This window comes from Besnoitia besnoiti, chromosome I (assembly GCF_002563875.1).
Source record: "Besnoitia besnoiti strain Bb-Ger1 chromosome I, whole genome shotgun sequence".
Classification (NCBI taxonomy): Eukaryota; Apicomplexa; class Conoidasida; order Eucoccidiorida; family Sarcocystidae; genus Besnoitia; species Besnoitia besnoiti.
In genome coordinates, this window is record NC_042356.1 from 6,275,274 (window position 1) to 6,302,951 (window position 27,678).

The 27,678-nt window shown below is 54.9% G+C and overlaps 6 protein-coding genes across 6 annotated transcripts; 3 read left to right on the top strand and 3 right to left on the bottom strand.

Annotated features, from left to right (window-relative positions):
* Window positions 1-101: 101 nt before the first annotated feature.
* Window positions 102-8,673, top strand: BESB_008890 (uncharacterized protein; the record flags this gene model as incomplete). Its single annotated transcript, XM_029359643.1, has 9 exons — window positions 102-502; window positions 856-889; window positions 1,208-1,905; window positions 2,326-4,182; window positions 4,415-4,772; window positions 5,321-5,470; window positions 6,026-6,247; window positions 6,817-6,920; window positions 7,365-8,673. 9 exons carry the CDS (start codon window positions 102-104, stop codon window positions 8,671-8,673), a joined length of 5,133 nt encoding a protein of 1,710 aa, XP_029222556.1.
* Window positions 8,674-11,322: 2,649 nt separating this feature from the next.
* BESB_008900 (uncharacterized protein) lies at window positions 11,323-15,270 on the bottom strand (the record flags this gene model as incomplete). Its single annotated transcript, XM_029359644.1, has 4 exons — window positions 11,323-11,415; window positions 11,619-12,013; window positions 12,414-12,566; window positions 12,945-15,270. The coding sequence occupies 4 exons, from the start codon at window positions 15,268-15,270 to the stop codon at window positions 11,323-11,325; spliced, it is 2,967 nt and encodes a 988-aa protein (XP_029222557.1).
* A 2,359-nt stretch (window positions 15,271-17,629) lies between these two features.
* On the top strand, window positions 17,630-19,914 carry BESB_008910 (Hsp70 interacting protein HIP; the record flags this gene model as incomplete). The annotated part of the gene is made up of 9 exons (XM_029359645.1): window positions 17,630-17,848; window positions 18,071-18,235; window positions 18,342-18,541; window positions 18,641-18,692; window positions 18,873-18,974; window positions 19,082-19,178; window positions 19,288-19,512; window positions 19,608-19,666; window positions 19,762-19,914. 9 exons carry the CDS (start codon window positions 17,630-17,632, stop codon window positions 19,912-19,914), a joined length of 1,272 nt encoding a protein of 423 aa, XP_029222558.1.
* A 483-nt stretch (window positions 19,915-20,397) lies between these two features.
* Window positions 20,398-21,379, bottom strand: BESB_008920 (uncharacterized protein; the record flags this gene model as incomplete). Its single annotated transcript, XM_029359646.1, has 8 exons — window positions 20,398-20,513; window positions 20,622-20,648; window positions 20,706-20,788; window positions 20,839-20,873; window positions 20,936-20,997; window positions 21,052-21,117; window positions 21,169-21,199; window positions 21,281-21,379. The coding sequence occupies 8 exons, from the start codon at window positions 21,377-21,379 to the stop codon at window positions 20,398-20,400; spliced, it is 519 nt and encodes a 172-aa protein (XP_029222559.1).
* A 1,541-nt stretch (window positions 21,380-22,920) lies between these two features.
* On the top strand, window positions 22,921-24,696 carry BESB_008930 (uncharacterized protein; the record flags this gene model as incomplete). The annotated part of the gene is made up of 1 exon (XM_029359647.1): window positions 22,921-24,696. The coding sequence occupies one exon, from the start codon at window positions 22,921-22,923 to the stop codon at window positions 24,694-24,696; it is 1,776 nt and encodes a 591-aa protein (XP_029222560.1).
* A 1,619-nt stretch (window positions 24,697-26,315) lies between these two features.
* On the bottom strand, window positions 26,316-27,163 carry BESB_008940 (RNA 2'-phosphotransferase, Tpt1/KptA family protein; the record flags this gene model as incomplete). Its single annotated transcript, XM_029359648.1, has 3 exons — window positions 26,316-26,378; window positions 26,431-26,690; window positions 27,115-27,163. The coding sequence occupies 3 exons, from the start codon at window positions 27,161-27,163 to the stop codon at window positions 26,316-26,318; spliced, it is 372 nt and encodes a 123-aa protein (XP_029222561.1).
* Window positions 27,164-27,678: the final 515 nt, after the last annotated feature.

Genomic DNA, 27,678 nt, shown 5'->3' on the forward strand with positions numbered 1-27,678 from the left:
AACTAGCGTTGTCCTCTGCTTCACTAGACAGGCTGTTCTCTTCGGCCACATCTGATATGCATTCTGCTCTGGGCGATGGCGTCTCAGGCCACTTTGCCCCGATGCAGCAGGGTTCATTCCATCCGCCTAGCTCTGCTAATCAAGAAGGGGCTTGTGGCCAACACCAGCCCGACGCGCCCGCGCAGAACCCCAATCTCAGGCCGCAGACCGCTCAATTTCTTCCCCATGGGACAGTGGATTCGTTGGTGCGGGGACCTCTCCGCCATGAAGTGGCGTCAACTTGCGGCCCAGTGCATGCAGCACGGCAAGATAGCAGGCAGCATCCGGCGCATGGTGGTCACCAGGATCTGATCGGTGTCCGGGACGCTGAGAGGCAGCATACTACGGCAGGCCCCTTCCGTAGTGGACAAAGTCAGCAAGGTCTGGACCAGCAATACTTCTACGATCAACACAAGCGAATGCTGTCCACTCAGCAGCAGCAATCCGCGTCGCAACCGCGTGGGTATTGTGGACAGCGTGGTCTTCCTGCAGCTCCAGGAAGTCATCCTCACCAGCCGCCTCACCACGCTTCGTCGCCTTCATCACAGGGGCACTCTCTCAGTGACAGACAGTCAATGGGCATTAATCCAATAAGTATGAACGAGCAGATGTACGAGGGCGCCGTGCGTCAGCAGCAGCAAGTGGCACGCCGACAAGACAGTCCTCTTCATTCTTCTGTGTATGCGCACCCGAGCCGACAAAACCCTAGAGGTGGTGGAGTGAGAGCAGCAAATGACATTCTGGGGGGACCGGGAGACCATCCGGAGACGGCGGCCAGATCCAAGTTGAGCCTCGTCATGTTATCTTGCTTCTCAGACAGCTCGTTGAGGAAAATCCGGAGAGATTCAAGGTGAGGTCACGTCATCTTAGAAGGAATTTAGTATAACAGTGTCACCCAAAGCAGTGGAACCTGTGGCGTTTTGACAGATAACGCAGCCTCTCGATGCGTTGCCATTGCAATTCTGTCCTGCATGTTCCGTGCGGAACTGTCGGCCTTATAGATGTCGCATTTCATGTAGGAGTGAGGTAGAGTTACTAAATACATGCTGTGTGCACTGGATCGCAGGCTGAGGCACTCCTCCTAGGGAAGTCAGAGAACAGGTTTTTCTTACCGTCTCGCCTGCCTTTTACTGAGTCTCTCTAATGGGGGTGTTGCTTGGTTGTCCAGAAGTATCGAATCGAGTCGGAGATGCCAGCAAAGGCCCTCCATCAGCTTCTTCATGAGCTAGAGAAGAACCAATTGATCAAACAGCAAGAGGTGCTGCGAAGAGCGCACGCGCTGGCTGCGCAGCAGCAAGGACAGGGTTCGCCAGACGAGAGGAGGCAGCTCACTGCTGCCTCTCCGCAGCCAGGTTCCACGCCAGCGCCACCCACTAGTTCCTCACCAACTCCAGGACGGATGCCCTCCAGTGTCAATGCTGGGGGCCCTCACTGGCTTCCGTCACAGAGAAGTCGTGACACGCCGTCTCCGGGAGGCTTCAGTTCCGGTCTGACTGTCACAACTCCTTGGCCCTCCGATTCACCTTCCTGTGGCGAGCCGGGGGAGGCGGATCCTAGTACGGAACAGCAAAACATCGCTGCGCGAGCATCTGCGCACCTCCGGTCACTTCCGAAAGCGGAAGAGACTGGTGAAGTCGACGGATGCAACCCCAGCGCAACGGCCGGTGGCGCGGTTCCTCAAAACGGCGCGACGAGCCTCACGCATGCTCCTCAGCAGCAGGGCGCAGGGCCGGACAACGATTCTGCTGGTAGCGTCTGGGGAGCCAGTTCGACGGGGTCCGGCGGCGGTGGAGCCGGTGTACCTTCAAGCGATGTGTCCGCATCCGCTTCGCACGGCAGAGGTGCAGGCCACCCGTCGTACGAGAAGTAAGACGCTGCCAAACCACAGGTCTCCGCGTCACGCGTCCCACGGAGCTGTTAGTGGAAACCGGAGAGCGACAGCGATAGGCTTCAGGGGGGCGTCAAACTCCGCACTGTTTTACGTTTAACCTTGTCGGGTGGAGCATACCTCACTTTGAGACCACTGAAGCCAACTCGGTGGGGGATGAGCTGCGGCGACCCAGGATGTGCACCGCTAGTGTAAGCAGTCTCGTTCTGATTCGCGAGTGAGTAGTGGCTGCAGGAGCTGTATCCAAAACAAGTTTTTGTCCCGTTTTACCAGTCTGAGTGGACCGCAGCACTTAGAGGACCGTTGGGGGCGAAGGGACTGCATATTCTTGCCTTCGTGGTCATCGGGTGCACACGGCATTCATACATGCAGATACCAGTGCTGTTCTTACTTTGCAGGCAGATGGAGCTCCTCCTGAAATTGCTGAAGACGCCAAGGGGGTCTCTGGCGATTCAGCAGCTCGTCGATGCAGGACGGGTTAAGCAAGACCTTCTCCAAGCAGCGATAGAGAAGCACCGAAGGCAGCAGGAGCAGCAGCCACACGGAGACGGCAGCTTGCCTAGCGTTAGCTCTGGTCCTGGAGCGACTACCCACGCCGGGCGAAGCGCTGTGCAGCCTGTTGACGGCGTCGTGCGGTTCCACGTAGGTCGGAACAGCGAGCAGTCGCTGCCTCACTCTTCACAAGGTCCAACTGCTGTCGAGTGCGTCGGCGGGGGCGACGCGCCGTATGCAGCATTGGGGGTGGGGCCGACCACGTCCTCGGCGAGTGGACAGTCGTTGGCTTCTTCGCTGGATCGCCGGGCTCCTGATGTGCACCAGGCGAAGCGAATGCGCGTGGGGACAGAGGCAAACTCTGGCACAGCCTCTCACGAAGACGCACCTGACTGCGAGGGGTTGCCAGCCTCAGGCTCCACTGGAGACGACCGCGTGTCAAAACAGTCTGCGCCGGCGGGACGCCCAGTGGCGCCTTCTGGTGGCGGTGCAGAGAATGAACTGCGTACGGGGTCGGACGGCAGTGAGGCGCAGAGAAAACAGCTCGAAGCTGGGGATGAAGAGCAAAGTGGCCTCCGAGGGCAGCGAAGTGAGAATGACACTGGCTCGTCACGAGCCACGCCTTTAGAATCGGGCACGTCGCCGGCTCAGAGAACGGAAGCTGGAGCAGGGCGTGCGGCTGCTTTTCCTCTAGCTAACGGTGCACTCGGTGCTGCCTCCTCCCTTGTTGACCCCCGAGCGACGCGGACCGCCAGCACTGCTGCAGGGACGCAGAGGGCGCCCAACGGCACCAGTGGCGGCAGAAGCGGAGGCAAAGGCGGCGCACCTGCAAGTTTCGCAGAGGCTTTGGCGGGGGGAGGGGGAAGCCAAGTTTATAAAACGACTGCGCACGCGAGGGGAGGCGCACCGACTCACAGTGCGCTAGGATTGTTAAGCGGTGCCGGTGATGTGCCGGGACAAGCGAAAACACAACGCCCTGGCTTTATGAGAATGATGCGGACGTTGCTGTTGCGTCCCCAGGAGACAAGACAGGCAGAACCAGACATGTGGGGCGGAAGGGAGGCAGCAGTCGCGCTGGAGGTGACAACAGCTTGTCCACCTCCACACGGTGGGTCTTACTCTCCAGGTGTGAGCTCTAATCATCTGCTTGGTGGTGCGCGGTTTTCGTCCTGGTTGGTTGCGGCTCCCGAGTCGGGCTCCAATGCATGGCGCCTCGTTGGACAGAAGCGCCTGGCTGCGGGTGCGATCGGTCCACTGCATGATGCGCCGGCGCAAGCCGTTTCGATTGGAGGGTGTGACGATATAGGACAAGCTGCGGGAGTTGGACGGCGCGGACTGTCTCGAATGGAAGACCAGCAAGCTCTCGCTCTAAGATCAGGCCAGCTGTCCGCTCAACTGCGTGGACTTGACTCACAGGTCGCCCTCGTGGGGCGTGCCGCAGGCTGGTTCCCAGTTCCCACGGCACCCACGGGATGCTACAAGCCCCTGACGCGGGTGAACGGGAGATTGAACTTTAAGTATTACGCGGACGTCGCCGGAGGGGGCAACGCAGGCGCTGGGACTCTGACACCGAGCGTGTCAGCCGCCGGCCGAGTTGATTGTCTTGCAGCACGACGACGTCTAGGGCGATTGGACGGTCACATTCAGCGCCTGCTCGACAGCGCAGTGAGGCGCTTGAGCGGGGTGTACGGAAGGAGGTTTTTGCTGCGCGACGAGAAGGCCATTGGAGACGCGATCAAGCAAGCGCTCAAAGACCGGCTACGGTGAGGTTGTACACGAGCCAGAGCAGCTCATGCGAAACTCTCAGCTGTGGCGTTGAGTGCTGGCGAGTTCACAGCAGCAAGAGTGCATAATGCAGCATAGTGCGGCGTCTCTTAGATATGCAACTTCCGGCAGTCTATGCGCCGTGGGAAAGATGCGTGCTCCGCCGATCAGGGTTTTTGGGCATTTGTAATTTCCTGGCTTGCGTGTCTCTTTGGCCTCTTCCGCGGGCAGGGCTATGGCGCCCAGCTTGTCTGCCCTCTCAGAGTACCGAGTCGACCGCCTCTTCCAGCGTCTCTCTGTCGAAAGCGGGCAATCAGAGGATGGCCCTCGCGGCCACACTGGGAATGGATTCGATTTTTCTGGAAGCGGGATGGGTGACGACGTATTCGCGGCCCCGCTGCAGGGCTCGGACGCGACTTCAAAATATTCTGGGTCCTCGCTCTGGGTAGGGGAGGAACATCCTGAGTCGGGAGGCCTCGAGAAGGCCGGTGCCGACACCTCTCCACACTTCCTCCACCGCTTCGTCGTCCGACAAGACGTCGAGGGGCTGCAGGCTTTCTTCCTGCAGAAGGAGAGTGACAGGCAACTGGTGAGAGACGTTGCCCAGACGCGGATTATGCATGTAGTGGAGACGTGCACGATGCTTCGATGGTGACGGTGTGCTGGAGAGCCTCTCAGCTGCAGTGAACACCGTCCCTCCCTCCGTCGTTTGTTACATGCCGCTTCTCGTGTTCAATCCCACAACTCATTTTATGAGCAGCCTCGTCGGCATAAGCTGAGAGAGGAGGGCATTACGGTTGTTACTGATAGGTGAATAGTTCTGTTTTAAGCGTTGTGAAAGCGTCCTCGGCAGCCCGTGCTTACATCGTCAATCTGGTCTCTGTGGGGGCAGATCCAGACAGTCGCAGTGTTGATGCGTAAGCGGTGAAATGCCGTCGACCATGCCGTCGCCGGGTCTGTTGATACATTAAGGTGGTTGCGGTGGCTGGTGTAGCGTTCTTCGGAGGATAGGCCCCTGTTCCTCTTCTGCGGAAACAGCGGCGGTGCAAGGCGGCGAAGGGAAGCAGCGAGTCCCACGAGACACAAGCGTTGTGTACCGACGTCTGTGAATGATCGTCCCGATGGATGTCTCCTCAGGTGGAGCGGCTGCGGAAGCTCCAGGAGAGCCAACGGAGAAACAGAGGCAGTCGGGCGAGGCATCGAGCTGGAGCACCTGGCGCCGACACTGGAGGTGTTGGTGGAATGGCGACTCGCGATGACCTGCATAAGGATGGTCCCGGAGATGGCGTAAGGTTTCCTTCTGGGGGGGGGGGGGGGGGGGGTCTCTACTCACTAGTCTGCGCCGCCGCGTCAGTGACGGTTCGTCGCGGCTCGAGTTTGCGCGGCCTGCATTTTGTGGCGCACCAGCCGCCCCAGCGAAGCTGCTCGCTGGCAAAAAGTACAAGACACTGAAGCTGTAACACATCGAGGTAGCTTACTTTTCACGGACATCTCGATGCGTACAAACATGAATACTACTTCAATAGCATGTACAGGGGATTTCTGTTCTATTTTCCTCGGTCACTGGTGGCTGGCATAATGGAGACATCTTGCAGCGTGCGCGCGGACGATTTATCTCCTGGTCAGCTCGCGAGGGGCAAATCCTACTGTCTAAATAAAGTCTGGCGACGCCCGCCAGCGGGAGACGGTCTGTGGATTTCTTCGCCAGCATGCTTCAACAGCACCACAGCTGTTTTCAAAGCACTGAAGCAGCAGCAGCAGGGAATGACTCTCGTGGACGCGCGAACCCTCGCTGCTTCAAAATACGAACAGGTGATCTGTTGGATTTTTGCTGTTTTACAGGGTGACAATTTCACTGCGTTATTTGGAGGGCCAACGTCGGGAACTACCGCCGCCGCCGACGGGGCGCCAGGCCGAAGCGACTGGCCTTCTGTCTTCAGTCGATCTTTCGGTCCTCTTGGCAGCCCACAGTGGAAAACACGGAAGGCAGAGCAGCAACGCACGATAGCTCAGCTTCGACGGAATGTCGCTGCGGCGGAAGCGAAGGCGGTTGAGTTTGCCAAAGTGAGTTGAGAGAGAAAACAGGCGAAGAGAGGAAGTAAACAACGACGGTAGACGCGGGAAATATGGGCGTGCTCCTGGCCCAGCTAAGGCAGCTACGTTTAGGTGAGATAAGGGCGTTATCCTTGACCGAGTCCCAACCTAGTGTGTTGAGAGGCGACGAGGATGGCGACGCGACAGGTGAACTGTGAGACGGGTGAATGGGCATCAGATGGCGGTATGGAATGACGGCGAATTTATAAAGAACTTGACCTGTGGGGGTGTCACACCTGCCTCCGCTCGAGCATGCGAGCCTGCAGTGGGCGCCACCAAATGAGGCTGGAGGGAAAACGACCGATACCTCCGGATACGCCTGTGCCGCCTGGGGAATCCACATTATTGCGTGAACCGTCACACACTGTTCACCATGGCAGGACGGCTGGGGGGGAGGGGGGCGGGGAGCAGAAAGGGTTGTGGCGCGACGATCGATGTATTACACACACATACACACAAAGGCTATCGCAGGTCTGCGCTTTGTCGTTTCATCTTGCATGCGTCGCCGCCTGCGTGTCCGATGTTTCCGATGCTTGCAGGTTGCGCATTCTCAGCGCTGCCTGCTTCTAAAAGTCACTGCACTCGACTTCAGAGCTTTCCTTCAGACCAGAACGGCAGCGTCTCTGTTCCCCGTGCAGTTCAGGTAGGCGTGACTAGAATGCTGGAGTGTTTTGCATCGTTTTTTCAGTAGGAGCGGATTCGAGATTGTGAGCGCAAACGGTGAGGTGTAGCTTCCATGGTTTACCCAGAGCACGCGAACCGGGAGCCGACACTCCGAGTCTCCCGTGACGCATTTTTCGGCGTCGTTCAGCTGCCTTGGAGGCGGGTGATAGGAAGGGCATGGGAGCATACGGAACTGTACGGGACGTGAGGCTGCATTCGGGGTGAAAATTGTTCTAGGTACGTCCACCGAGGAATAATTTTGAGATATCGCTGGAGCCACAGTCTCTCCCTCGAACTGAATATTCCGACTGCTCCGATGTACCCCCCCAGGGGCCTGCCTGGTAGTTCAACGCTTTGCGTTTTTTTCGCAGGCGAGGTGCTCAAAAGCGTGCCCTTGCGTGCGCTTCTCACTGTTCTCTCGCAGGATGCGACAATTGCAGTTAATTGAAGCGCTGCACTTCGATCTACAAGCACCCCTGGCTCGTGTCGCTCGGAGCCTTCTGGTGGCGCCTCCGCCTTCGCGCGCGTCTCTCCAGAATGCGCCAGGCCTGAGCGGTTCCTCGTCACCAGCGCCCGCTTTGTCGTCCGGGGCTACCTCTTCATCTTCGACAGCGACGGCAGCTCGGGCAGCGGCTGCAGCGGGAGGCGCCCGGGGATCCAGCGTAACCTTTGCCTCGCACCACGTTGGCTTCGCTGTGGGAGCTGGGTCAGCGCAAACTGCAGCTCCGCCCCCTGCGGCCGGTGTTAACGCTGTGACCAATCCTTGTGGTGTCAGCTCTACTGGTAGCGTCCCTGCTGGCGAAGCAGTGCAGGCGGAGACACGAGATGGTCAGCCGCAGACACTGCACACTGGCGATGCATCGCAGGTTACGAAGTATGAATGGCGTGCGGACGGAGGGAACTCGCAACGGCAGCAATCTCAAGGCTTGGTGGAAGTTCCTCCTGTAGCGGGGGGCAGCAAGAAAACCACGACAAAAAGCCCGCGTGTCCGTGTACGAAAGAAAACAGCCGCAGTCAGTGGGGCAACAGGGCCAATCCAGCAAGCTGCCGTTTCCGGCTCACACAAAGATGGGCCGAGCGCTGGGCCGAATCCGTGCCGGGCTGGCAATCCCAATGCCACGTCTTCCCGGACAGCTGTTTCAGAGACGGGGCAGTATGCCACGGCGGGGAATGACCTCAGTCACCAGAATCAAGAATCTTCTGGTGCTGACGGCGGTGGTGTCATAGACTCTCTTGCAGATTTGCTAGGAAGCGGTGCGCGAGCGGAGGATTTTGCGCTCGCTTCTTCAAGCATTCGAGGGGACGAAAGACCGAAGGCAGGCGCGGAGGGTATTCAAGAGAGCGGAGCGGCGGGGCATAAGAGAGGAGGAGTAGCTGGCGGCTCTATCAGTGCTGGGACGGTGAAAAAGGGGAGTACTAGTCAGGGAGATGTGTCATATGGATTTGGCGCAGTGGGAAGCGGGAGTGGGTCTAAAGGGAACATTGGTAAGGTATCGACAGCGGGCCGCCACCCCAGTGCTGATCGGTATGATAACGCCGGTCGCGCCGACCGCGACGGAACGGTGACGGAGCCAACAAATAATCGGGAAGCAGCGGCAGCGGCGCCATTCTTTCTCAGGCCGTGGGGAGGCGGATCCGCTCCGGAGGAGCAGACGGCTGACGAGTTTGGCGGAGCTGCAGGAGGTGTGGTGATTCCTGATTTGGATGGTGAAGGTGAGGACGAGTTTATCTGAGGTGAACAGGCACACCAAAGCGTGTGATCAAGCAACTCCGAGCAAGTTGGAAGCACGCAAGTCTCTTGGCTTGCTGCAGCTTCATCAGTGTACCCTTCCGCAATGCCACGTGGCTAACTAGAGTTTCAAGGGGAACCTTAAGAAACGGCATGCTGCGTGATACGACCCTTCGGCTCTCAATCGACTTTTGAGGGAGCATATGTAGTGTGCTGCTGCGAGGACACTTTTGTTTTGTACGCAAACGTCTGACTGGTGGAGGAATGCGCGACGACTAGCAGCCGCAGCGTGACGGTGTCACCCCTTCCCACCACAGCAAGATAGGAATTTTGGGTTCTGTTATCGAGTTCGTTGTGCTGCACTTTTGCGCCTAGAGAGGAAGTTTTGTCCGGGAAGATATAGTACAGGACTTTCGTATGGGGACCCGTGTCTAGCTCCCACGGGCGCCAATGTTGGTTGGTCTTGCCTTCCAGCCACCCTGAACGAGCTGCTTTCTGGTTTTCGGGACGGGTTGAGCTCCGACGTTGGAACTTTCAAGGATTTCCATGTGCTTGCTATGGTTGTTCGTAAAAGCCTGAGGGGCTCGAGTGGATCGGCGTGGTGTGTCTTTAAGGCAGTGATTAGTCCTTGCGCGCTCTTCATATACGTGTCTTCTGAGCTGTTGGTATACCATGCACACCGGAGCATTACTCTCAACAGGCACCCTGTAAGAGACTGGATACTCCTGTGGATGCCCAGTCTCAGCCCCATGAATGGTGATCATAAAGGATGAGTAGCTAAGGTGGTGATGCTTTTCACAATGTCGATCCGGGCCCTGAGAAGCCAGGGACGATCTGCCTGCTATCTGCGCTGCGACAGTGCCGCCAAACGTTTTAGGCAAGAGCCAGGATAATTATTTCCGCCCCCCAAGCCCGCGAGGTCAACGGCATGCCTAGCAACACGCTCACAGTGGGATGCGAGCACAGATATTCTGGAGGAACTGTAGTACCATCCGACGGCATGTGAGGGTGAACATGTAGTCGATAGAATCGTTCTCTCTGATTCGCTCCTCCGCCCCTACTTGCATCACGCTCTTGTAGGCGGTCACCTCAGAACCGCACTATGTTCCTAAGTGCAGTTGACAGACCACACGAGGCGTCATCCGTCTGCCTGGGCAAGGCAGAAAACGTTCCCCTAATGACGTGGCTGAAATGCATCGCAATGGAGGAATATCCAATAATGAACAGCCACCGCCTGCAATCATTAATTCTATATATGCGGTCACGTAACGTCAAAACTCTGACAACAGTGCAAGAGCAGACCCCAATCCGGCCGAGCAGACCGCATACAGAGTCCGTTTGAGAAGGACCGCTTGTCTTGTGGGAATCGCGGGGTAATGACGGCGTCCCCGATTTGTACAAAAGTGGTAAGCGTAGCCTTTAAATAATTTTGTCTGACCTCTCTACAGCTGTATGCGACTTGAAAAAGCGCTAACCGCTAATTTATCTGAACCCTTTCGCTGTCGTGCTCGTGTTGCACGGAGCTGGAAAACACAACTGAACCAGGACCAGTTTCTGGGGAGTCATTCTTTCATCAGCAGCAATAGTGGCTTATGTCACCGCTGAGGTGAATATGCTACGCTCACAACCTCTATCCCATTGGTGCATTTCTGGGCGCGACGGTACCAAATGATAACGCAGTAATATTGTTGACAGACTTGTCGAAGGTAAAATAAAGGGATATCTACGGTTTTCTTACAAACGCTGTACAAGTGCCATCGATGCATACACACAGGTACCTTTCCGGGTGTAGACACATGCGGCATTACGATGTCTGCCAGAAATCTGGAGATGACGGTAGACGTAATCGCCGTACTACGCTGCTCAGGTTCGCGGCAGTTTTCTTCATGCCGACTCCTCCCGTATGAGGCGCTCGTTCATCAAAAACGGAAGCAGGGCATAGGAATGACAAGAGCCCCTGATGCTCGTAGCAGCAAGCCTCGTTAAATTCAGTTCGCATGAGATGTAGCGGAGAAAATACTCCTTGTCGATTGACAGAACAGGAACCCTCACACGCCACAGCACTCAGGCATTCACATGCTGAGCTCTTCGTAAGTATTAACGTTTACAATTGAACAGACTAGGAACCCACGTACAAATGCAACTGGGAACCATACAGTTATCGAAACGGCTTCGGGAACAGAGCTAGAAAACCCCGCGTCTTCTCGACGTTTCCTCCGCAGAATGACCGAGCAAGCAACAACCTTCCGGTCCACTGCTCATTTTTGGTCAAGCAGTTGCCCGGCGCTTGGGGCAACTGTGTCTCTCGTATCACCACAAAAGCAGGGGAGCCCATGCACAGCCTTGCGAACATCGATTGATTGCAACCGACAGCATGACAGAAGCAGACATGTCACGTATGATGTCCAGGCGCCCGCTTATCGGACGAGCAATGAAGCTCATGCGCGGCACTGATCACACCGAATCTCACAAACAATACTGAGTGGCAGGGAGATAACGTTATCGTGGCATAACGGGCGACAATAAAAGGGCGGTTCTCTGTATAAACTGTCTTGCGACGCGCCGCGCTGAAGCACAGCGGACAACGTGGACAAGAACTTGCTGACAAGGGGGCTTGCCCATGGAAAAAACATTTGAGGTCTGCGTATATTCTTCAAACAACACCAAAACGTTCCGCTACCAGCATGGCGTGGCGTTGTGTCTGCGCCCAGTCCACGTTCCGGAAGCTCTCTCGAATTTGCTCACCCTGTCAAGCACGCATCAATATCACACACAAGTGTCAGCCGCTGCCCATCAGGGTGCTGAAGCGCAGCTGCCCTCACACTTTGTGAAGTGAGCCAACACCCCGGATCCTACCACTAAAACGGCACTCAGTGTTGAGCCTACGTCGCCCTCCCATGATCTGAGTGGTTCGTGGCGATAACGCACGCGTGCGTGAAGTTCTCCTACCTTCTGAATGGTAGCGAGGAGCTGCTGAACCCACGCTCCCTTGCTGTTCTCTGCTTCTGCACGGCTCCTCCTTTTACGTTTACCACCTCCACACGCACCAGCCCGAAACTCAATCGTTCTGCCCCATTCGTGAAACTCAAGAAGAAACTGGCCTCCCGGGACAGCGGGAGATGACTCGGTAACTTCCACCCGGCATTGGTTGATGATGAGAGATATGCTACCAATAGCTGCTGAAAACCCCCGAGTCACGAAGTCCCGCGACGACCTGAACCAGAAGAGGTGACCTTGAGAAAGAACGAAGAACAGGAATCGGCGAAATGGTAATGGACGCAGCAGCCGCGAATATTTTGAGAAAGATTTTCGCGACAAGCCTAGGTTAGTGACGAAGAGGCAGCCTACAGATGGAGATCGAAAACACTCGGCAAGCGAAGCCATGTACACCGAGAGTCTGCCCCTACGCACAAAAATCAGTGACCCACGAAGCTATCCACTAGTGTTCACGGCTCACGCAAATGTAAGAAGCGCACAACTGTGTGATCAGACATCCACGTGCTGATCTGCCGCTTGCAAAGCGTCCACGCCCTCCGCGTGACTGGCGTATCCTTCATCTCTCGCGGGCAGTGCGCGACATAGATGGGACGACACTTTCAGGGCATGGCTAAAGCAAATGCAGTTTGAGATAAGGTCTTAACTCCCCCTTAAAAAGCGTAGGCCTCCACGCGAAGAGCCATGCAGCTACACAACCGTGACTCCCGCTTGAACAGACAGAACGATGCAGTGACGAGTCGTGCGTACCTTCAAATGATGGCATGACATCGAGATGCAGAAGTCCATCGTCGTCCTGAACCATGAGCGAAGACTGCTTGAGTTTGACTACCAAAAGGTCACTGTCGAGGTACCGCAGGCCCCCGCCACTTGCTGTCAGTGATTTTCGCGTACACCAACCGACTGAGCCACATGGTAATCTGCAACCACGTCCAGATTGCCGTTGGCTATCATCATGTCTACCAAGATCTACATGATTCGGATAGATCTCAGTTGGAGATGCATCCTTCGACAAATATCCTCTTGATACTTCACTTGCCACCGGCGTAGAATGGGCCTGGTTATACAGGCAGCCAGAAGACACATCTGACCTTCGAGTTACATCTCTGCCTCCCCTTTGATCAGAGAATCCTGTCCTCTTCCTTTCCCTTGCTTCAATCGCACGTATTTGCGCCGGGCCGCCCTGCGGGTGAACCCCCCTTGCTTCTCCGTCCGAACAAATGGGCGTGTCACCAGTGGTTTGTATAGACCGGTTATGAGTCATAAAACACCTAGCCTCACCATCATTGCAGCTGCACTTATTACTCATGAGAGATCCCACGGGCACACTGGCACACTTCTCATGATCTCCAGTGTGAGACCGATGGTGCCGGAGTACATGCAGCGTCGGCGCGACGTACAAGTCCACCTCGATTGTGTCCCAGTAATCGACGGGCGAAACGCAGCTCAAGACGCTCCCCTCTTCAGGAAGTGAGTGCCCAATAGATCCTTCTTCAGCCATCTGATCATGGCCAGACGATTCAGTGGGCAGCAGCTGCAGGGATCGAAGGTGGTCAACCGAGTCAGGCTGAAGGAAATCTTCGCCCACCCGCGCATCCGAAGCCGTTTCGCTGATGCTCTCTCTGCAGCTTGTACCTTCATCTGTAGATGTTGCCACTTCCTCTTCGTGCCTGCTGCAGGATGCCACGCATAAGCCTGCACAGCGAAGGCTTTCAGTTTCTGCCTGCGCTGCCCTCGGGCTCGCAGCCGACTCTTCCCGTGAAACGACTGCCGGAGGAAGTGATGCGGGCGAGACAATTCTGACGCCCGCCGCCGGTTTTCGCTCTGTGCTAGAACAACAATGGACCTCGCCATAATTAGTACTATTACACCACGTGTCTACATTGTCGCAAATTCCGGGTCCCTCTGCAGTACCTCGTCTCCGCTGGTCACGCATCTGCGGGGTATCCACAATACGGCAAAAGGTTTGTGCGTCCCCTGAGACCGCAATATGGCTTTTGAGATGAAGATTGCTCTCTAGGGATCGCTTCGCCGGGATATGAGTTGGCGCTCGCGAGTCGGGCATTTCGTTTCGTGAGCATACAATAGGGTTGCTGTCTTCCTCCTCCGGGTGTGGTACGCTTTTGCCACATTCATTACCTGTCCGACCGCCATGTTGAGTTGCCGTCACCTCATCCGAGCAGGAAGACGATAAGCACGTCCCCCATACGAACGGACGTGAGCCGCACGTATCCGGTTTCTCTAACGAGCGTGGTGCGTTTGTAACCCTTTGAGTGTCCCTGTGATTCCAGATGGAAGCGCTGGGAGCACCAACCAAATCATCGCGGCCCTTCCATTTCCGTAGAGAGAACAAAAACAGTCTTGTGGCAAAACTCCATTTACCCTTTCTATACGAACGGTTCGTCCCTGCCGTAGAGGCGAGCATTCCTCTTGACGGAACGAAGACGCTTCCTCCTTCGACATGCAACTGCTGCTTTCCGAGCGAAGAGCATCCCTGCTCTGGGAACTGCTGCAGATCACCCCGGCCGTGCACGTTGAGACAGCTACGTGATGAGACAGCCACAACGTCAGGTGACTTCGCGTCAGCTCTAGGGGTTCTGGCAAACCAACTGCCGGCCGCGCCAGAATGGTACTGTGACCTCAGAGAAATCTCACAATTTGGCCACGCAGTAGAAGCCACTGCCGACTCAAGGGTAGAAAGGAACAACGTCCCAGTACTATTGTGTGTAACACCCATGGGTGACAGATTTTGCTTAGTTCCAATTTCAATACACCTGCTGCGTGGCCCTGGTGAAATCGCCGACAGGGACGTCTGACCACCGTGTGCCGGTCTGGCACAACCTTCATGCCGCTGCCCAGGGTGCATTGCCGTGAGGCTGCCTTTGTTGAGCATAGTGGATGTCTTCTGGTCATTCCTTGAAATAGAAGAATGCTCCTCATCTGTCAACTCGTCGATGCTGGCAACTTCGAGACGTTCAGATGTGCCCCCAGCCGTTACCCAAAGTACGCACGGCCCGTCACCATACCCACGTGAATCGCTATCCCAGGCTGGGAGTGATGCGACCACATTTCGGTGGACATCATCGCATCTACGTGCAACCACAGTTTCTTTCGTACTTGCTGCGTACACCTCTTCTCCAATAAATGATTGCCCAGCATCAGCGCTTGAGGTTCCCGAAGTCCCGATGTTCGAGTCCCTCGGAAGCCGCCGTGCCGGTTCTACTCTTCGAGCCACCCCATCAGGCGACGACCTGGCATAATGGGGGTTGCCGAGTGCGAACACACTTGCAGTGCTCGGCCGAAAAGCAACTTGATCGGCAGGACGCGGAGGAGATTCGACCCCACAGACGCGCAGTAGTGCTAACGTGTTCCCACGTGACAGCCGGCTGCGGAGGAATCGCCTCCACCGGAACCGGGGCGACGGTGCGCACGCGTGCGCCCCCGTGCCTGCTGACGGCATTGGTTCCTCTGCTAGGCAGTTCGATTTGCGGCAACCTTGGGCACGAGTGTCTGCCGCGGTCGTTGTCAATAACACCAAGACTTCATCCGCCCTTGCAGGCTTGATGCCCCCCTGCCACGGTTGGACAACACCTTGGGAAGGCGGCATCTCAATGTGGAAGCTGAAAGCCGGTCGCTATCCGAGGTGTAGCCATCGCCTGCCCGAGTGTCCGCACGAAAAATTCTTGACACGTTCGCACTATTCACGCAAGTTTCGACTGGACTTTGTAAGATGCCAGAACAACGAGCTTCCCTGCATGAGCAGTTCACGTTAATATAAGCTCCAGCCTAAACTGGACTGCTTCACCGACCGCAGCCTGTGGTGATACAGCCTCCGTGTGCGGGTGAGGCTACACTGTACAGCGACGTGCAGCCGAAACGGGTATCGTAGGCTAGGCGACGCCTGCCCAGATACCAGGAGTTGTCATCGCAAGTGAGGCCAGGGAACATTTATCTTCTCTTCTAGGCAGCATGACGCTGAACGAAGGACAAGAGAAGAACTCACCCGTGACGAAAAGTACGTTGAGGTTCTGCGGCACGACGGCTGGCTCTTCCGGTGATGGAGGGCAGTACGGAGTGCTACCAACAGTCAAGCACGGATGCCATGAGCGTGAAGTTTCCATTAGTCGGAAATAGTACCGACACAAGGTTTCGAAAACGAGTCAGATCCCCGCAGTTGTGGATGGAGCCCGTTTGACTCTACCCTGGAAGCACTGCGACGACGCTCCTGCGCGAGGAGGAGGGGTGGGCCCTTAACCGGTCCTGACAGTGTGAATAGCCGAAAATGCCTTCAATACCTTGAATACAATTTCGTTCGTCAGCATGGAAGACATCTCAGATGCGGTCGCCACAGGCTTGTCCGATTCGACCGCCACAACAAAATCGTAGTGTATTTAATGGCAACACTCCAGAATGCGGCACACGGTGCCAGTCCAGAAATGCGTCGCGAATCTCGAGGCCTACCTCTGAACCCGAAGCGAGCGATCGAGCAGTAAGCTCAATGGCATCAAACGGAACCGGAAGAGAGAGAGAGAACGAGAACTGCATGTTTGAAAAAACGGGAAGTGTGCCAGGAGCTGACTCACTGATAATGGTAGGTCACCAAGGCATGGAGTATCATGCCTTCCAGTGCCAATGAGTTTCCTAGCATTAAAAAAACGTAGAGACGCGGGTACCACGGAGTGCGAGCTGCGTCTGTGCCGACTCCCGTTCTGCGGCACTCGATGAGGCAAGCGCCTCATTGTACGGCAGCAGGATGCGGCTGCAATATGGGCGCCGCCGTCGTAACACAATTTTGTACATGAATCCTGGCGAGAAATATGTGTGCCTTGTGCTGGGAAGCCACAAAACCAAAGTACCAGTTTAGAAGGGCGATGTGCAATGTTTTTGTGGTTGGAGAGCATGCCAGCTTGATGTGTTGCCGGCCGCCTTCATCATGAGTAGTTTGTAAAGGTGCACACCATTTTTTGCTCTCTTGGGTCTACTGAAAATCACCCTACACCCTAAACTCTCTGCGGCTAACGGTTGCGTCAGTCCGATGAGTCACAGAGGGGCGACCATGCGGCGTCGCGTCTCTAATTCACGATTGCAGTAACCGCTACTATGCAGACAGGCATCCTCGTGAAGACAGCAAAGAGGATGTGAGTTTCAGTACCGATCCAGAATCTGTATTTCTGTTGGTGAGCTCATCGAAGAAGATCATATGCATGTCTTCTTACATAAGATTCCAAGTCGAGGTGGATATATGCATTACGGACTGAGTAGCCCAATGGCTCCCTGCTGGGGAATCGCTGTGCTTATATTCGGGCGCAAGCAAGGTTGCAAATACGCCACGCGCGCCCCCCAACACACGACAGGATGCCGTAGCGCTCTCTGTCGGGGGTTTGATAGGGGGGTTTGTCATGAGCTCTCAGGGAATACGGGCTGATCTGCCACAGATGGAACGGCTGAAGCAGCGACAGCATTTTTGTCACAAAACATCAGACAGGCGAGAACTCGTCCGTGAAGCAGAAGGACGGTGCTGCATAGTTCGGTGACTAAGGTATTCGTCTGGGTGTGCGCGTCGTTAGTCTCCAAAAACTGCCGAAAAACCATGGCGGCGTTGAGCCCTGAGAAAGGTACTTGTGGAACTTACCCGAACTTTGCGATCTTTTCGGTCTCTTCTCTGCTATGTGGAAGGCGGTCAGAGACATCCACTGATTTCGGTGTTTGCACAACGTCCCGCGTCGTTAGACGAACAAATGGCATAGCATTAGCACCGTATGATGACGTCTGCCGGCCCGTTGTGGCTGAATACCTTATCGGGCAAATGCTTGGAGAATGCGTTGGCAGATGATGCTTAGATGTCGTGTGCCTCACAGATCCGGGTGTGGTGGGCTTTGGCGAGTAGCACGCCTCGTCGTTTGCAGGGGTCCTCATCAATAGTGAGCCATGGCGCAAGCTGTCAAGATTCGAATTTATATGACCGCATGTGGTTTCCTGCAGTTTGTCAACTCAAGGCATTCATTGGGCTGTGCCAGAGGGACCCATCCATTCTTCATCGACCGGAATTATCGTTCTTCAAGGACTATCTTCAGTCACTCAATGCTGATATCCCTGCGGAACGACCGGCCGAAGCACAGTCACGAGAGTCAGCAGGCAGCGATGTCCTCACGCCTGAGGAATCGCCTGATGAAGAATCTTCCGACGTAAGTCAGCGTAGAAATTGCTGAGGAGTCTGCAAGTCATGAATCCCTGGCTGTGTGTGCGTATTCGTCTGCGAGTTCCCTGCATTAAGGACTCAAGCTTGCATAAGCTCGTTAAGGTCGTGCCTGGTGAGAGGTCGACCCCGCAGTCTGCATTTTCTCTGCGCTCTGTACTAGTCCACATGGCTTATGCCCGACTGCATTTGTCTGGCTGCTTGCATTTAGTCAGAAGCTGAGGAACTGGACGAAGAGAGCTTGAAGGACAGCGAGGTCATCCCCCCTGAGACCACAACTCCTCCTCCATTGGCACCCGAAGGAGACAGAGAGCTGACTGATGACGAACTTGAGAAACTGGCAAAGCTGAAGGAAGAAGCGAGCTCAGCATGTGAAGTAAGCGAGGAAGTTGTGCGGATGCTGATCCATCGAAGCAATACCTTCACAGCCGTTTTTTCTTGAGTGAAATCGAGCATGGCTTCCCACTGGCTTCTATTTGCAGATTGGTGACCTCGAAACTGCACTGGCGAAATATACTGAAGCGCTGCAAGTTGGGAGCCCGACTGCTCTTCTGTATACGCGGAGGGCGGATACTCTTTTGAAACTGAGAAGACCAGTTGCGTGCATCCGCGACTGCGATGAGGCCCTCAAGCTTAATCCGGACAATGCGCGCGCGTACAAAATTCGCGGAAAAGCGAACAGGTGAGTGCATCTATGGTTATTGCCATTGAGTGATTTGCCCTTAATTTAGCGAGAAACTAGTGCAACGCTGCTCGGTTTGTGTGTACCTTTTTTCTACAGGCTCTTAGGCAAATGGCGAGAGGCTCACAGTGACCTCGATATGGGCCAAAAGGTTAGTTGCTAACTGACGGTAAGACACTCGAGATGATGTGAGGAGTGCTGCAGCGGTCAACTTCAGCACGGACCTGCATAGGTTTCGCTGTCTTCTCAAATCTGTTGCAGGAGGCGTGTACTTGAGCCGCTAGCTGGAACTGTCGCGGTTGGTATGTCTGGATTGTGTAACTATCTACAGCTTGACTATGATGAAGCCCTATGGGATATGCAAAAATTGGTCGACGAGAAGTACAAGAAGATTGAAGAGCACGAGAGGAAGATTTTGCGAAAGCGAGAGGAGGTATACCCCCGCTGCCAGTCTTTTGTTTTGTCCCTTGTCTTTCTGGTTCGCCATTACTATGCATGATGCCCCAACACGTGCGACGTGCTTGATGCACATGTGCCCAGAAAGAGAGGAAGCGTCGTGAAAAGGAGGCGAGGAAGCGGCGTGCTGCGGCTCAGCGAGCGTATGAAGAACAGAAGAAGCGAGAAGCTGCTGCGTCCGGTAAGACATCCGGGTCCAAGTAAAGTGGGGGGGGGGGGGGGGGGGCCCAGTGCATCGCGGCGATTGCCAATGTGACTTACGCGTGCTCCTTGTGATGTTCTTCTCTCAGGCGGTTTTCCCGGAGGTTTCCCTGAAGGCTTTCCGGGTTACGGTGGAGCAGCAGGGTTCCCAGGAGGTGCCAGTGGATTTAACTTTCCTGGGGGGATGTCTGGTGGCTTCACCGGCACTGGCTGTGGAGGTCCCGGGATGGGGGGCTCCCCTGGTGGCTGCTGCGGTGGCGCAGACGGAGGATGTGGCGGTGGAATGCCAGCGGGATCCATGCCCGGTGGAGCAGGTGAGTACTAGTTGCGACGTAATTGCAGTGATGAAGCGGCCGCATCTTCTGGTTCACAAGAAGGCGTTTCGCGGCGGTGCGCCTCCACTGTGCAGGGAATCTGTTCGGAGCCCTCAACGATCCGGAGCTGAAGAAGCTTTTTGAGAATCCCAAGGTAAGTTAATGCAGGCTGAGGGCGCCGTGAGAAGGAGACGTAGCGTTTGCTCTTGTTTTCATGTGCAGAGCTGAAGTGCGTTGCCTTTTTCTCAGATGATGGCCGCATTTCAGGAAATCATGTCAAATCCATCGTCAATCTCAAAGTATGCCAGCGATCCAGAGGTAATGGCGGCGGTGGGTAATCTCACCTCGAAGTTTGGCGGCGGGATACCCGGTGCTGGTTTCCCTGCGGGGTCCCCGATGTAATGATTTACCGTTGCCAGTAAAGCGCAGGCGAACGTAGGGCGAAGATCGCCTTGTCTTGCATGCCCGTACATGGGTTCAGGCAACAGCCCCGCTGGTGCGCCACGTTCGAGGTCATTTTGTCTTATCAGTCGCTGACGTGGCTTCTTCTCCGTATGTCTAGTGAAAATAAGTTTCATGAATCTCCGGTATAACAGAGAGCTCGTCGAAGAGTCAGTGCCGAAAGAGTTGCGGTTACGCACACCGTCACTATTGCGTCTCCACCGCCACCCCCACCCCCTACGGGGTGCTGTAGATTGCCGAGTCACAGGGATCATCTAACAGGGCCAGTTGATCTCCAACGCAAGACAATGGACACAGGGGCAACTGCCGCGAAGGATCGGGCAAACGGAACTCGTCTCCTGCCGCGATGTGGCTGTGTATTCTCTTATGTCGCACGTTGACTGGTAGAACCACCGCCCTCCCGAGAGTTTTACTTTCCTTTGCTCAACTCTTGCCTCGTGAGTCGGCATTTTGAGAGGTGATTGTTTCACCGCCGATCCTCTGGGCAGCTCCCTGGAGGCCGAGCCGATGCAGAAGGAAGAGACGCGATGTCTGTCTCACTTACTTGAAACGGGCTCCAGTTCGACAGCACGCCACCGGCTCCATAATCAGCCCCTGCAGGTAGCAAGTGCGGGAGATACTCTTTTCTAGATTTGGAGGAGTCTTACAACGGGGCAGAAACGAACGCGGCCCCCCTAATACATGTTCTATCGCGTCCAAACCGTTCCACGCGCGGGCGGGGATAAGCTTACCAGAGGTGGGAGAGTTGAACACATACTGAACTTGATAAAGAGCAATGCCGGCAGCCATCGAGTCGAGCAGGTACACGATAAATCTGCATGGGATGCAGTGCTGTGTGCGGACAAAAACCTAAACGTGGCTTACTCAATCTTAGTTACAGTGTCTGTAAGCCATATCTGCTGGTGGCCGGGAAGGAGAGTGGGCATCCTGCGGGCTGTCAGAACTAGGAAAGCGAACTCACCATCTGGGAGGATACAAGGATACCAAGCCAGATGAAGCCAGCCATGAACAGAGTAGCAAGGCCTGTGAACAGCGAAGTTCCAGCAGCTACTTTCGTGATATTCCTGTCGGATTTACTTGTAGCGAGCGCCAGGGTGATGCTCAGGTGAGTTGGAGCTCTGTAGAAGTAGTACAGAAGAGCTCCTGACCTCAGTTTCCAGCGACTTCTGCGCGGCGTGGGCGCACTAGTCTCACCGAAAATGCCCATGGCGACGCATCCTCCAATCTGCATAACATTTCTTCACATGTTGTGACCACAAAGATCTGCCACGGCGCTCACGTCCTGAGCGAAGAAGTGGACAACCACCGCAGCACCACAATATAGAGAAACCAGCAGAATCCTGGGCTTGGACTTCTCGTACTCCGTCCCCTCAATGGGAATATCATCTACACCGCCGAGATACATCGTGAGCAAATGACAGAACAGCGAATGGTTAGTCCACTGGAAAAAGTGAAGACGAGACTCCAGCCCGTCAGCTATGTCAAGGAGCTCAGGTTCTCAGGAGGGGAAAAAAATGTGCCACACGGCATGGCGCATGTACGTACACTGCTGCAGAGTTCGCTCACCATTGCCATATCGCCTCTTGATGTGGACGCCACATCGACGACCATCTGTTACACTGCTGGACAATAAATATTTCAGAATGCTGCATTTGCGGAGCAAATAGCGGTGTCATCCGCCAACACGGCAGATATTTTGCCGGTATTGCAGGGCCAAGCCCCCGCCAGTAATTGTGTCTGCTGCGCTGCACGCTGCGTGGAGTACAAAGCTCTGCCATTCAGCCTGAACGAAACGCCCAAAAGCAAACACCACGGAACATGTCGTGGGCCACCCCGCGAGAGTTGCTGAAGCAGGCCGCCATAGCCATGCATAGGCAGTAGCCTATTCACCGCGGACACTCTGACGTCATTCAACAATATTCTCCTGCCCGAGAGGGTGAGGCCTTTCTGAGGCTGGCATTTTTCTCCAGCTCAGCGTATGACGTACGCATACAGGGACACGATATCACTACAGAGGAGCGCAGCCGCGGTACACCCGAAAGGTGTTCTCCTGCAGACGATGCTCCTAACTCTTGGCTGGGACTGGTTAGGCTTGTTCCAGATTCCTGAGATTAACCTCGTATGCCGTTTCTCTCAAAGTGTGGATGCGAGACTCTGCTCCCGCACAGCAACTCATATCTTGCATCGGACGTGGCATGGAATCCCCTATCGTCTTTTATCAGCTGTTCGAGAAGAGGTGTACGACGTCTTGAGTTACAACCTGGGAGCACGTCTGGGGCTTCCTTTCGCTTTCGAACGCCGTTTGATGATGGCGCGATCCAGCTCCGCGGTGCGTTGGTCTCACGACAGTCTCCCGATGCTGCAGGCTACCCTGAAGAGCTCAGGTGGGACATCGACCTACTGTCGCTCCGCATGCTCGTCTATAGGATGCCCCAAAATTAGGCTGCTATGGGCATAAAAATGTTCCGTTGAGGCTCCTGAAACTGCAGTTTTGAGCCACTGGCTTTACAGCCTGGTTTCTCTCGCGCGCAGGACCTGGCAAGCTTCTTCGCACAACAGCTGCGCCATGTGGACGAGTTGCATGCTTCCTCCTGGGAAGACAGCACTATGTGACAACATGGTAAAGACGAACTGATGATTTCGCACTTTACGTCTAGCTCTTGTGTCGATCGGGAAAGTCTCTTCTCTCTCTGCGGCATGTACATCTCCAATAGGCTTATTTGTTTCCAATTTATTGCATGCACCGCGGCGAGCGTCTGATACACGAAAAGCGTTTGAATGAAGAATCCGAGTGGCAGCACCATTGCCATTCGTGTTTTTTTGACAAAGGTTGGTATAGCTTAGACTCTCCGGTGGCCAAGGAGAAGTCTTCTTGATTCTGCGTTCCCGTTGAATGAGAACAAAGTGCGATGCAGAGGCCGCGCTAGTCGTAACGCACATGTGGCCATGGAGACGAGGCAAGTTCTTTCTCGTGTAACAATAGGGGAAGACGACAAGCATTCGACAAACGAGGGCCCTACGTCTGCCGAGTCGATAGAAGGTTCCCAGCTGGGTGGGACAGGCGCGGCGCCATGGCGGGTCGCTGTTCCACGGACAGGAGATCAAGAGCTGGATACTGAACAAGCCGTTCCTTCCGAAGCCAGTCATGAGAAGAAGAGTACAGATTGTTGCCGGTCTACAGAGAAATCGGAGGGCGGATCTGGACAGAGACCGCCGCCAGCGGGCTGCAGTGGGACTCCCGCAGCGGCTTTTTCAACAGAGACGTCATCGCACACAGGTGACGACCGACCCAACATAGTACCGTGGAGCTGTGCGATGAAGGAAAATGAGGGAGAAAGATCGAAACTGCCTGAAAACGTTTCTTCCTGCGGATCGTCACGAGAGCATGAAGGCGACACAACCCCCGGAGGACCTATGAAAGAGCAAAGGGTAGGAGCGTCGTCTCTTTCAGCATTCGACGCCTTGCGCCCTGTTCGGATCGAGAAAAATGGCTCTAGGCATGGGAAAGAGGTAGAGGATAGTGGACCGGAAGGAGCACCGGCACCATCTGATCCAGGGAATGATTCTCACTGCGCACAGTGCGGCGGTGGAGGGCGGCTGCTCTGCTGCAGCAACTGTGTACGATCATTTCATTCTACATGCCTAGCGAGGCCAGAGCCATCATCTTGTGCCACATTTCTTGCATCCCCGTGGGTCTGTCCAGTCTGCTTGCCAACCGCCAGAGAGAGTACTCGGCAGCAACTCCCGAATATGAGTGCGCAGCGTGACGACGAAAGGCTGATCAGGGGGACGGAATGTGAGAGCGTTGCCGCTGGGGTTGTGGCGGAAGGTGAGGAGATAACACAGGGACAAATGCCATGCGCAGATGCGACGGACACTGGCCAACCGGCAAGGGGCAATCCACAAACGGACCGGGACAAAGGAGTTCTTCAGGGCTCAAAGGCTGCTCCAGTCTCTGACGATAGCTCGTGCACAGGAGTCTGCCACACAAGCGAAAAGAAGGAATATATGGCAACAAAAAGGAGGTCAGGTGGAGAGGCAGTGTCTCCAAGGGCTGCAACCAATCTTGCTTCATCGCGGTCGCCGAGCCCAAGCCCCTCACATTACAGTCGTAAGAGACGACGATGCGAAGGCGATACCGGTGGCACGGCTCGTTGCAAAGTCAACATTGGGCCCAGGCACCAAGTGCCTGCGGTGCCACCGTTCTTCCTTGATTCTACGTGTGCATGGGACGGGAAGGCAGAAACATTATCAGATGTCCAGGGCTTGTACGCACACGACACAGATGACACAGCCAGGTTGGTGTACTCGCCGTATGCCATGCAGAGGGTCTACAAAAAGAGGCTGGCAGAAGGCGCTGGGGACAAGATAATCAAGAATACGGAAGAAATGAATTCCTTCATTCAGTGTGTCGCGCAGAACTGGACGAGTAAGTCTGGCTGGCAACCCTTCTCCCCAGAATATGCCTACAAATTGCTCCACTTTGCGGGATACGACCCTCAGCGGGCCATTCGGATAATGAAAGACCCGAACTTTTGCTTCACTGCAATCTGCGACCCACCCCAAAGGCGCTACGACAACAAGTGGCGACCGAATGACCGAAGAGGCCAGATTGGGACCAACCCTTACCCCTCTCCTCTCACGCTTCGTGCGTATTTGTCTAAGCGCAGTCAGCATGCTGCAGCTGCTTTTCACCATGGCGCTCCGAGGTGGCATGAATAGCGGCTTTTTTTTCTTCGAGGGTTCTGCAGCCTCTTGAGTGTAATCACGGCATTCCTGCTTCCAAACTGCAGGCATTTTTGCACAAGGATTCTGCGGAGCAGCAAGTGAACTGTTTATGTATATATATGTATATGTATACTCACATATACGTTGATTTATCGTGAGCTTTTTGTTGATTGTGCATTTTGGTGCGGCAGCCTCTGGGGTGCGGATATGTCGAGAGAGTGTGTGTGAGACTTTTTAATAGGGACGACTAGTCTTGGTCATGTCTGAAAGGAATGCGGCCCAGTGACCCCTCTGGTGCATCATGTGCAGAGGGTGGGGTAGCCGGGAGGTGCGGGCTAAGGGGGGGTAGGGGGGGGGGGAGGGAAAGGCAGGCGGCCCGGAGTGCTGACGGCTTTGGTCTAGTGTGAGGTGTGTAAGCAGACGTGCACGAAGAACAATGGAATCCATACGATGTTTCTTGTTTAATTGGCTGACTGGAGTTCATGAACCGCGAAAGACGGGTAAGCGAGGTCGATCGTTGCGGTATAGTGGGCGGAGCGACGCGTGTACAGCGCACGTAGTTGGCTGCATCTTTCGGTCCCCGAAAGGAAATGATTTCCCCCCGAGCTCAGGTGTTGCGTACGCTGACTGTGGGTGAGCTTGGTGACTACTAGGAGAGAAGTTGCGCCGGCAACGGGAGGTAAAGTGGTACCACACTCATTCTCCGGTGCAGTATCTCTCAGATCATGCGGTGTCGCGATAAAGCAACCTTTTCAAAAAATCATGTGAGGGCACGGGACCAAGCTTTCACTTGGGAAGCACCTGAAGTAAACCTTGAACAATCGCTCATCAGAAGGGGACAGCCACTTCGCAATTCAAGAGCACAAGGTCTCCGCTGATAAACTGAAACGCTTGTGTACGAGCACCATACGATGCCTGACTAAACAAGCAGTTCTGCTTCTTTCTGTTACCTGTTTCCTCACGACATCAAATCTACGCCAGAAGTTGCCCGGAAGTAGTCCCCTCCCCACTTGTCAGCATAATACTGCCTGGCGGGCTTGCAACGCAGCCTGTCCATTTGGGCCATAGACACTTTACTGCACAGAAACTCAGTGTCTCAACCATGTAGTGGAGCAGAACCCATGAAAGAACGTTAGGAAAGGTTAGAAAACTGTGTCACGCCTTGTTACGGAACAGTACTCTCCCCGTTCTTCTGTCGACAACCTTGGCAAAAAAACGTGTCTCGATAATGCCGTGTTCATTTCCGGGTGATAAGACAACCTCATTGGAAGAAACGAATAGCTTCACACCCTCCTTAAGTGCTTTTTCTACGTCCAGATATATTAGCAAGTCTGCTGTACCCCTCATCCCCGAGACAACCCCGCCTTCCCCTTGCACAGCTTCGCCTGCAAAGTGAATATGATTTCTTGACATACGCGAGAGCCCCTCTGTTTTTATCTTATCCCATCTACTTTTATACGTCCCATGAACAACATTTACTACAGCTTCATCCTCGGGATCGTGTCCTTCTGCTAGAGATTGGCGGCAACGTACAGGCAAATCAGACACACTGAGAACAGGCAAAAGCAGCTTCTCACTAACGATGCAGGGCATCGAATGACCCTGGTTCGCTCTTATGCATAGAACACAGCCCTGACTCGAAGGCGGCCGTAGTTTACTACAGCAACTACTATGGTCTGATGTCGAAACAGGCGTGGGGGCGAAACCACCCTCCAACCTATAGGGTACCTTCGCACTGACATCGCCATTCCCTGGGTTAGCGCTGTCGCAGCGTGGCATCTGCGATCGAGTATTCTTCCCCCGGTTGGCCCCGGTCTCCATCAATGATGTGACGTTGCTTCCCCTTGAAAACAACTGTACTTCTTCATAGTCGTCGTTGGGCCCTGTCCCACCCGGAATACGCCAGCGAAGCGAAAATCTCTGTTTCTGGTCACTCTGTACAACGGTGACTACGTCGTCTTCGGTGATGCCGTCCGGTCCTGAATTTTCTGGAAGCCGCAAGATGTCATGAACCGCGACGAATCCATCTGGGGATACCTCCAGCCCCCTCTGCACAGCTTGATGCCTCAACAGCTTTGTCAGGCGCCGAGAAAAAGCGTAAAGTCTGTCTTTCTGTTTCCCCGGTTGACAACCCCCTGTCGCACGGTAGGGCAAAGTGTGCGAACCGGGGGTCCTTTCCCTCGCCTCCCCTGAATGGGCGTCCTTTCTCAAAACGGATGCACGTACGCGTCCCGCTGTATCTGATCGCACGCCGTCGTTGTGACGGGATACCTTCTGAGATGGCTGACGGAAAACTCTTAAAGTTGAGTGAGTCGTGCCCGCGCCGATACCCGTCGACATCGACCACGTCATGGTAACTCACGCTCAGGATACTGTTTTACGGACGTCCCGGGATTTGACGCGGGATATCACCTTTAAGTTCTGCCTCTTCAAGCACGTCAGAGCGACCATATTGAGGCATCGCCGGAGAAAGTGACGAATTGACAATGCGAGGCTAACTAATAAAATGTGCAGTTACGTCCACACACTCAGCTGGGCATGGGCAAGCAAATACGTCCGCCATAGAGTGCTACCGGAGCAGCAAAAAAGCTATGTCTGTCGTAGTGGCCGCCGCTCCAGTGTGGCGAGCATCTCCAGAGCCAGATCACGGTCAATCCCGGAAGTCCACTCCGCGAGTAATGACGCACGCTGAACTCATCATCTCAACCAGCTGTTTTTTATAAACGCCACCTTCACGTCAATCGGGGGCTGAAGAATCCACACTGTACGTCTGCCGCACATTAGCCTAGGCATGTGCACTCCATTTCGTGGTCGTCTGATTTTCAGTAGTCGAGCCTTTCATTCATAGACGACAGGAACAAACCGCATGCGCGCTAGGGTGTGCATGCGTTGCTCGGACAACAGCTCCTTCACCTAACGAAGATAGTGCGACATCAAGCCGACTAAAGCATACGGTGTCCGGGCGACTAGACCCTC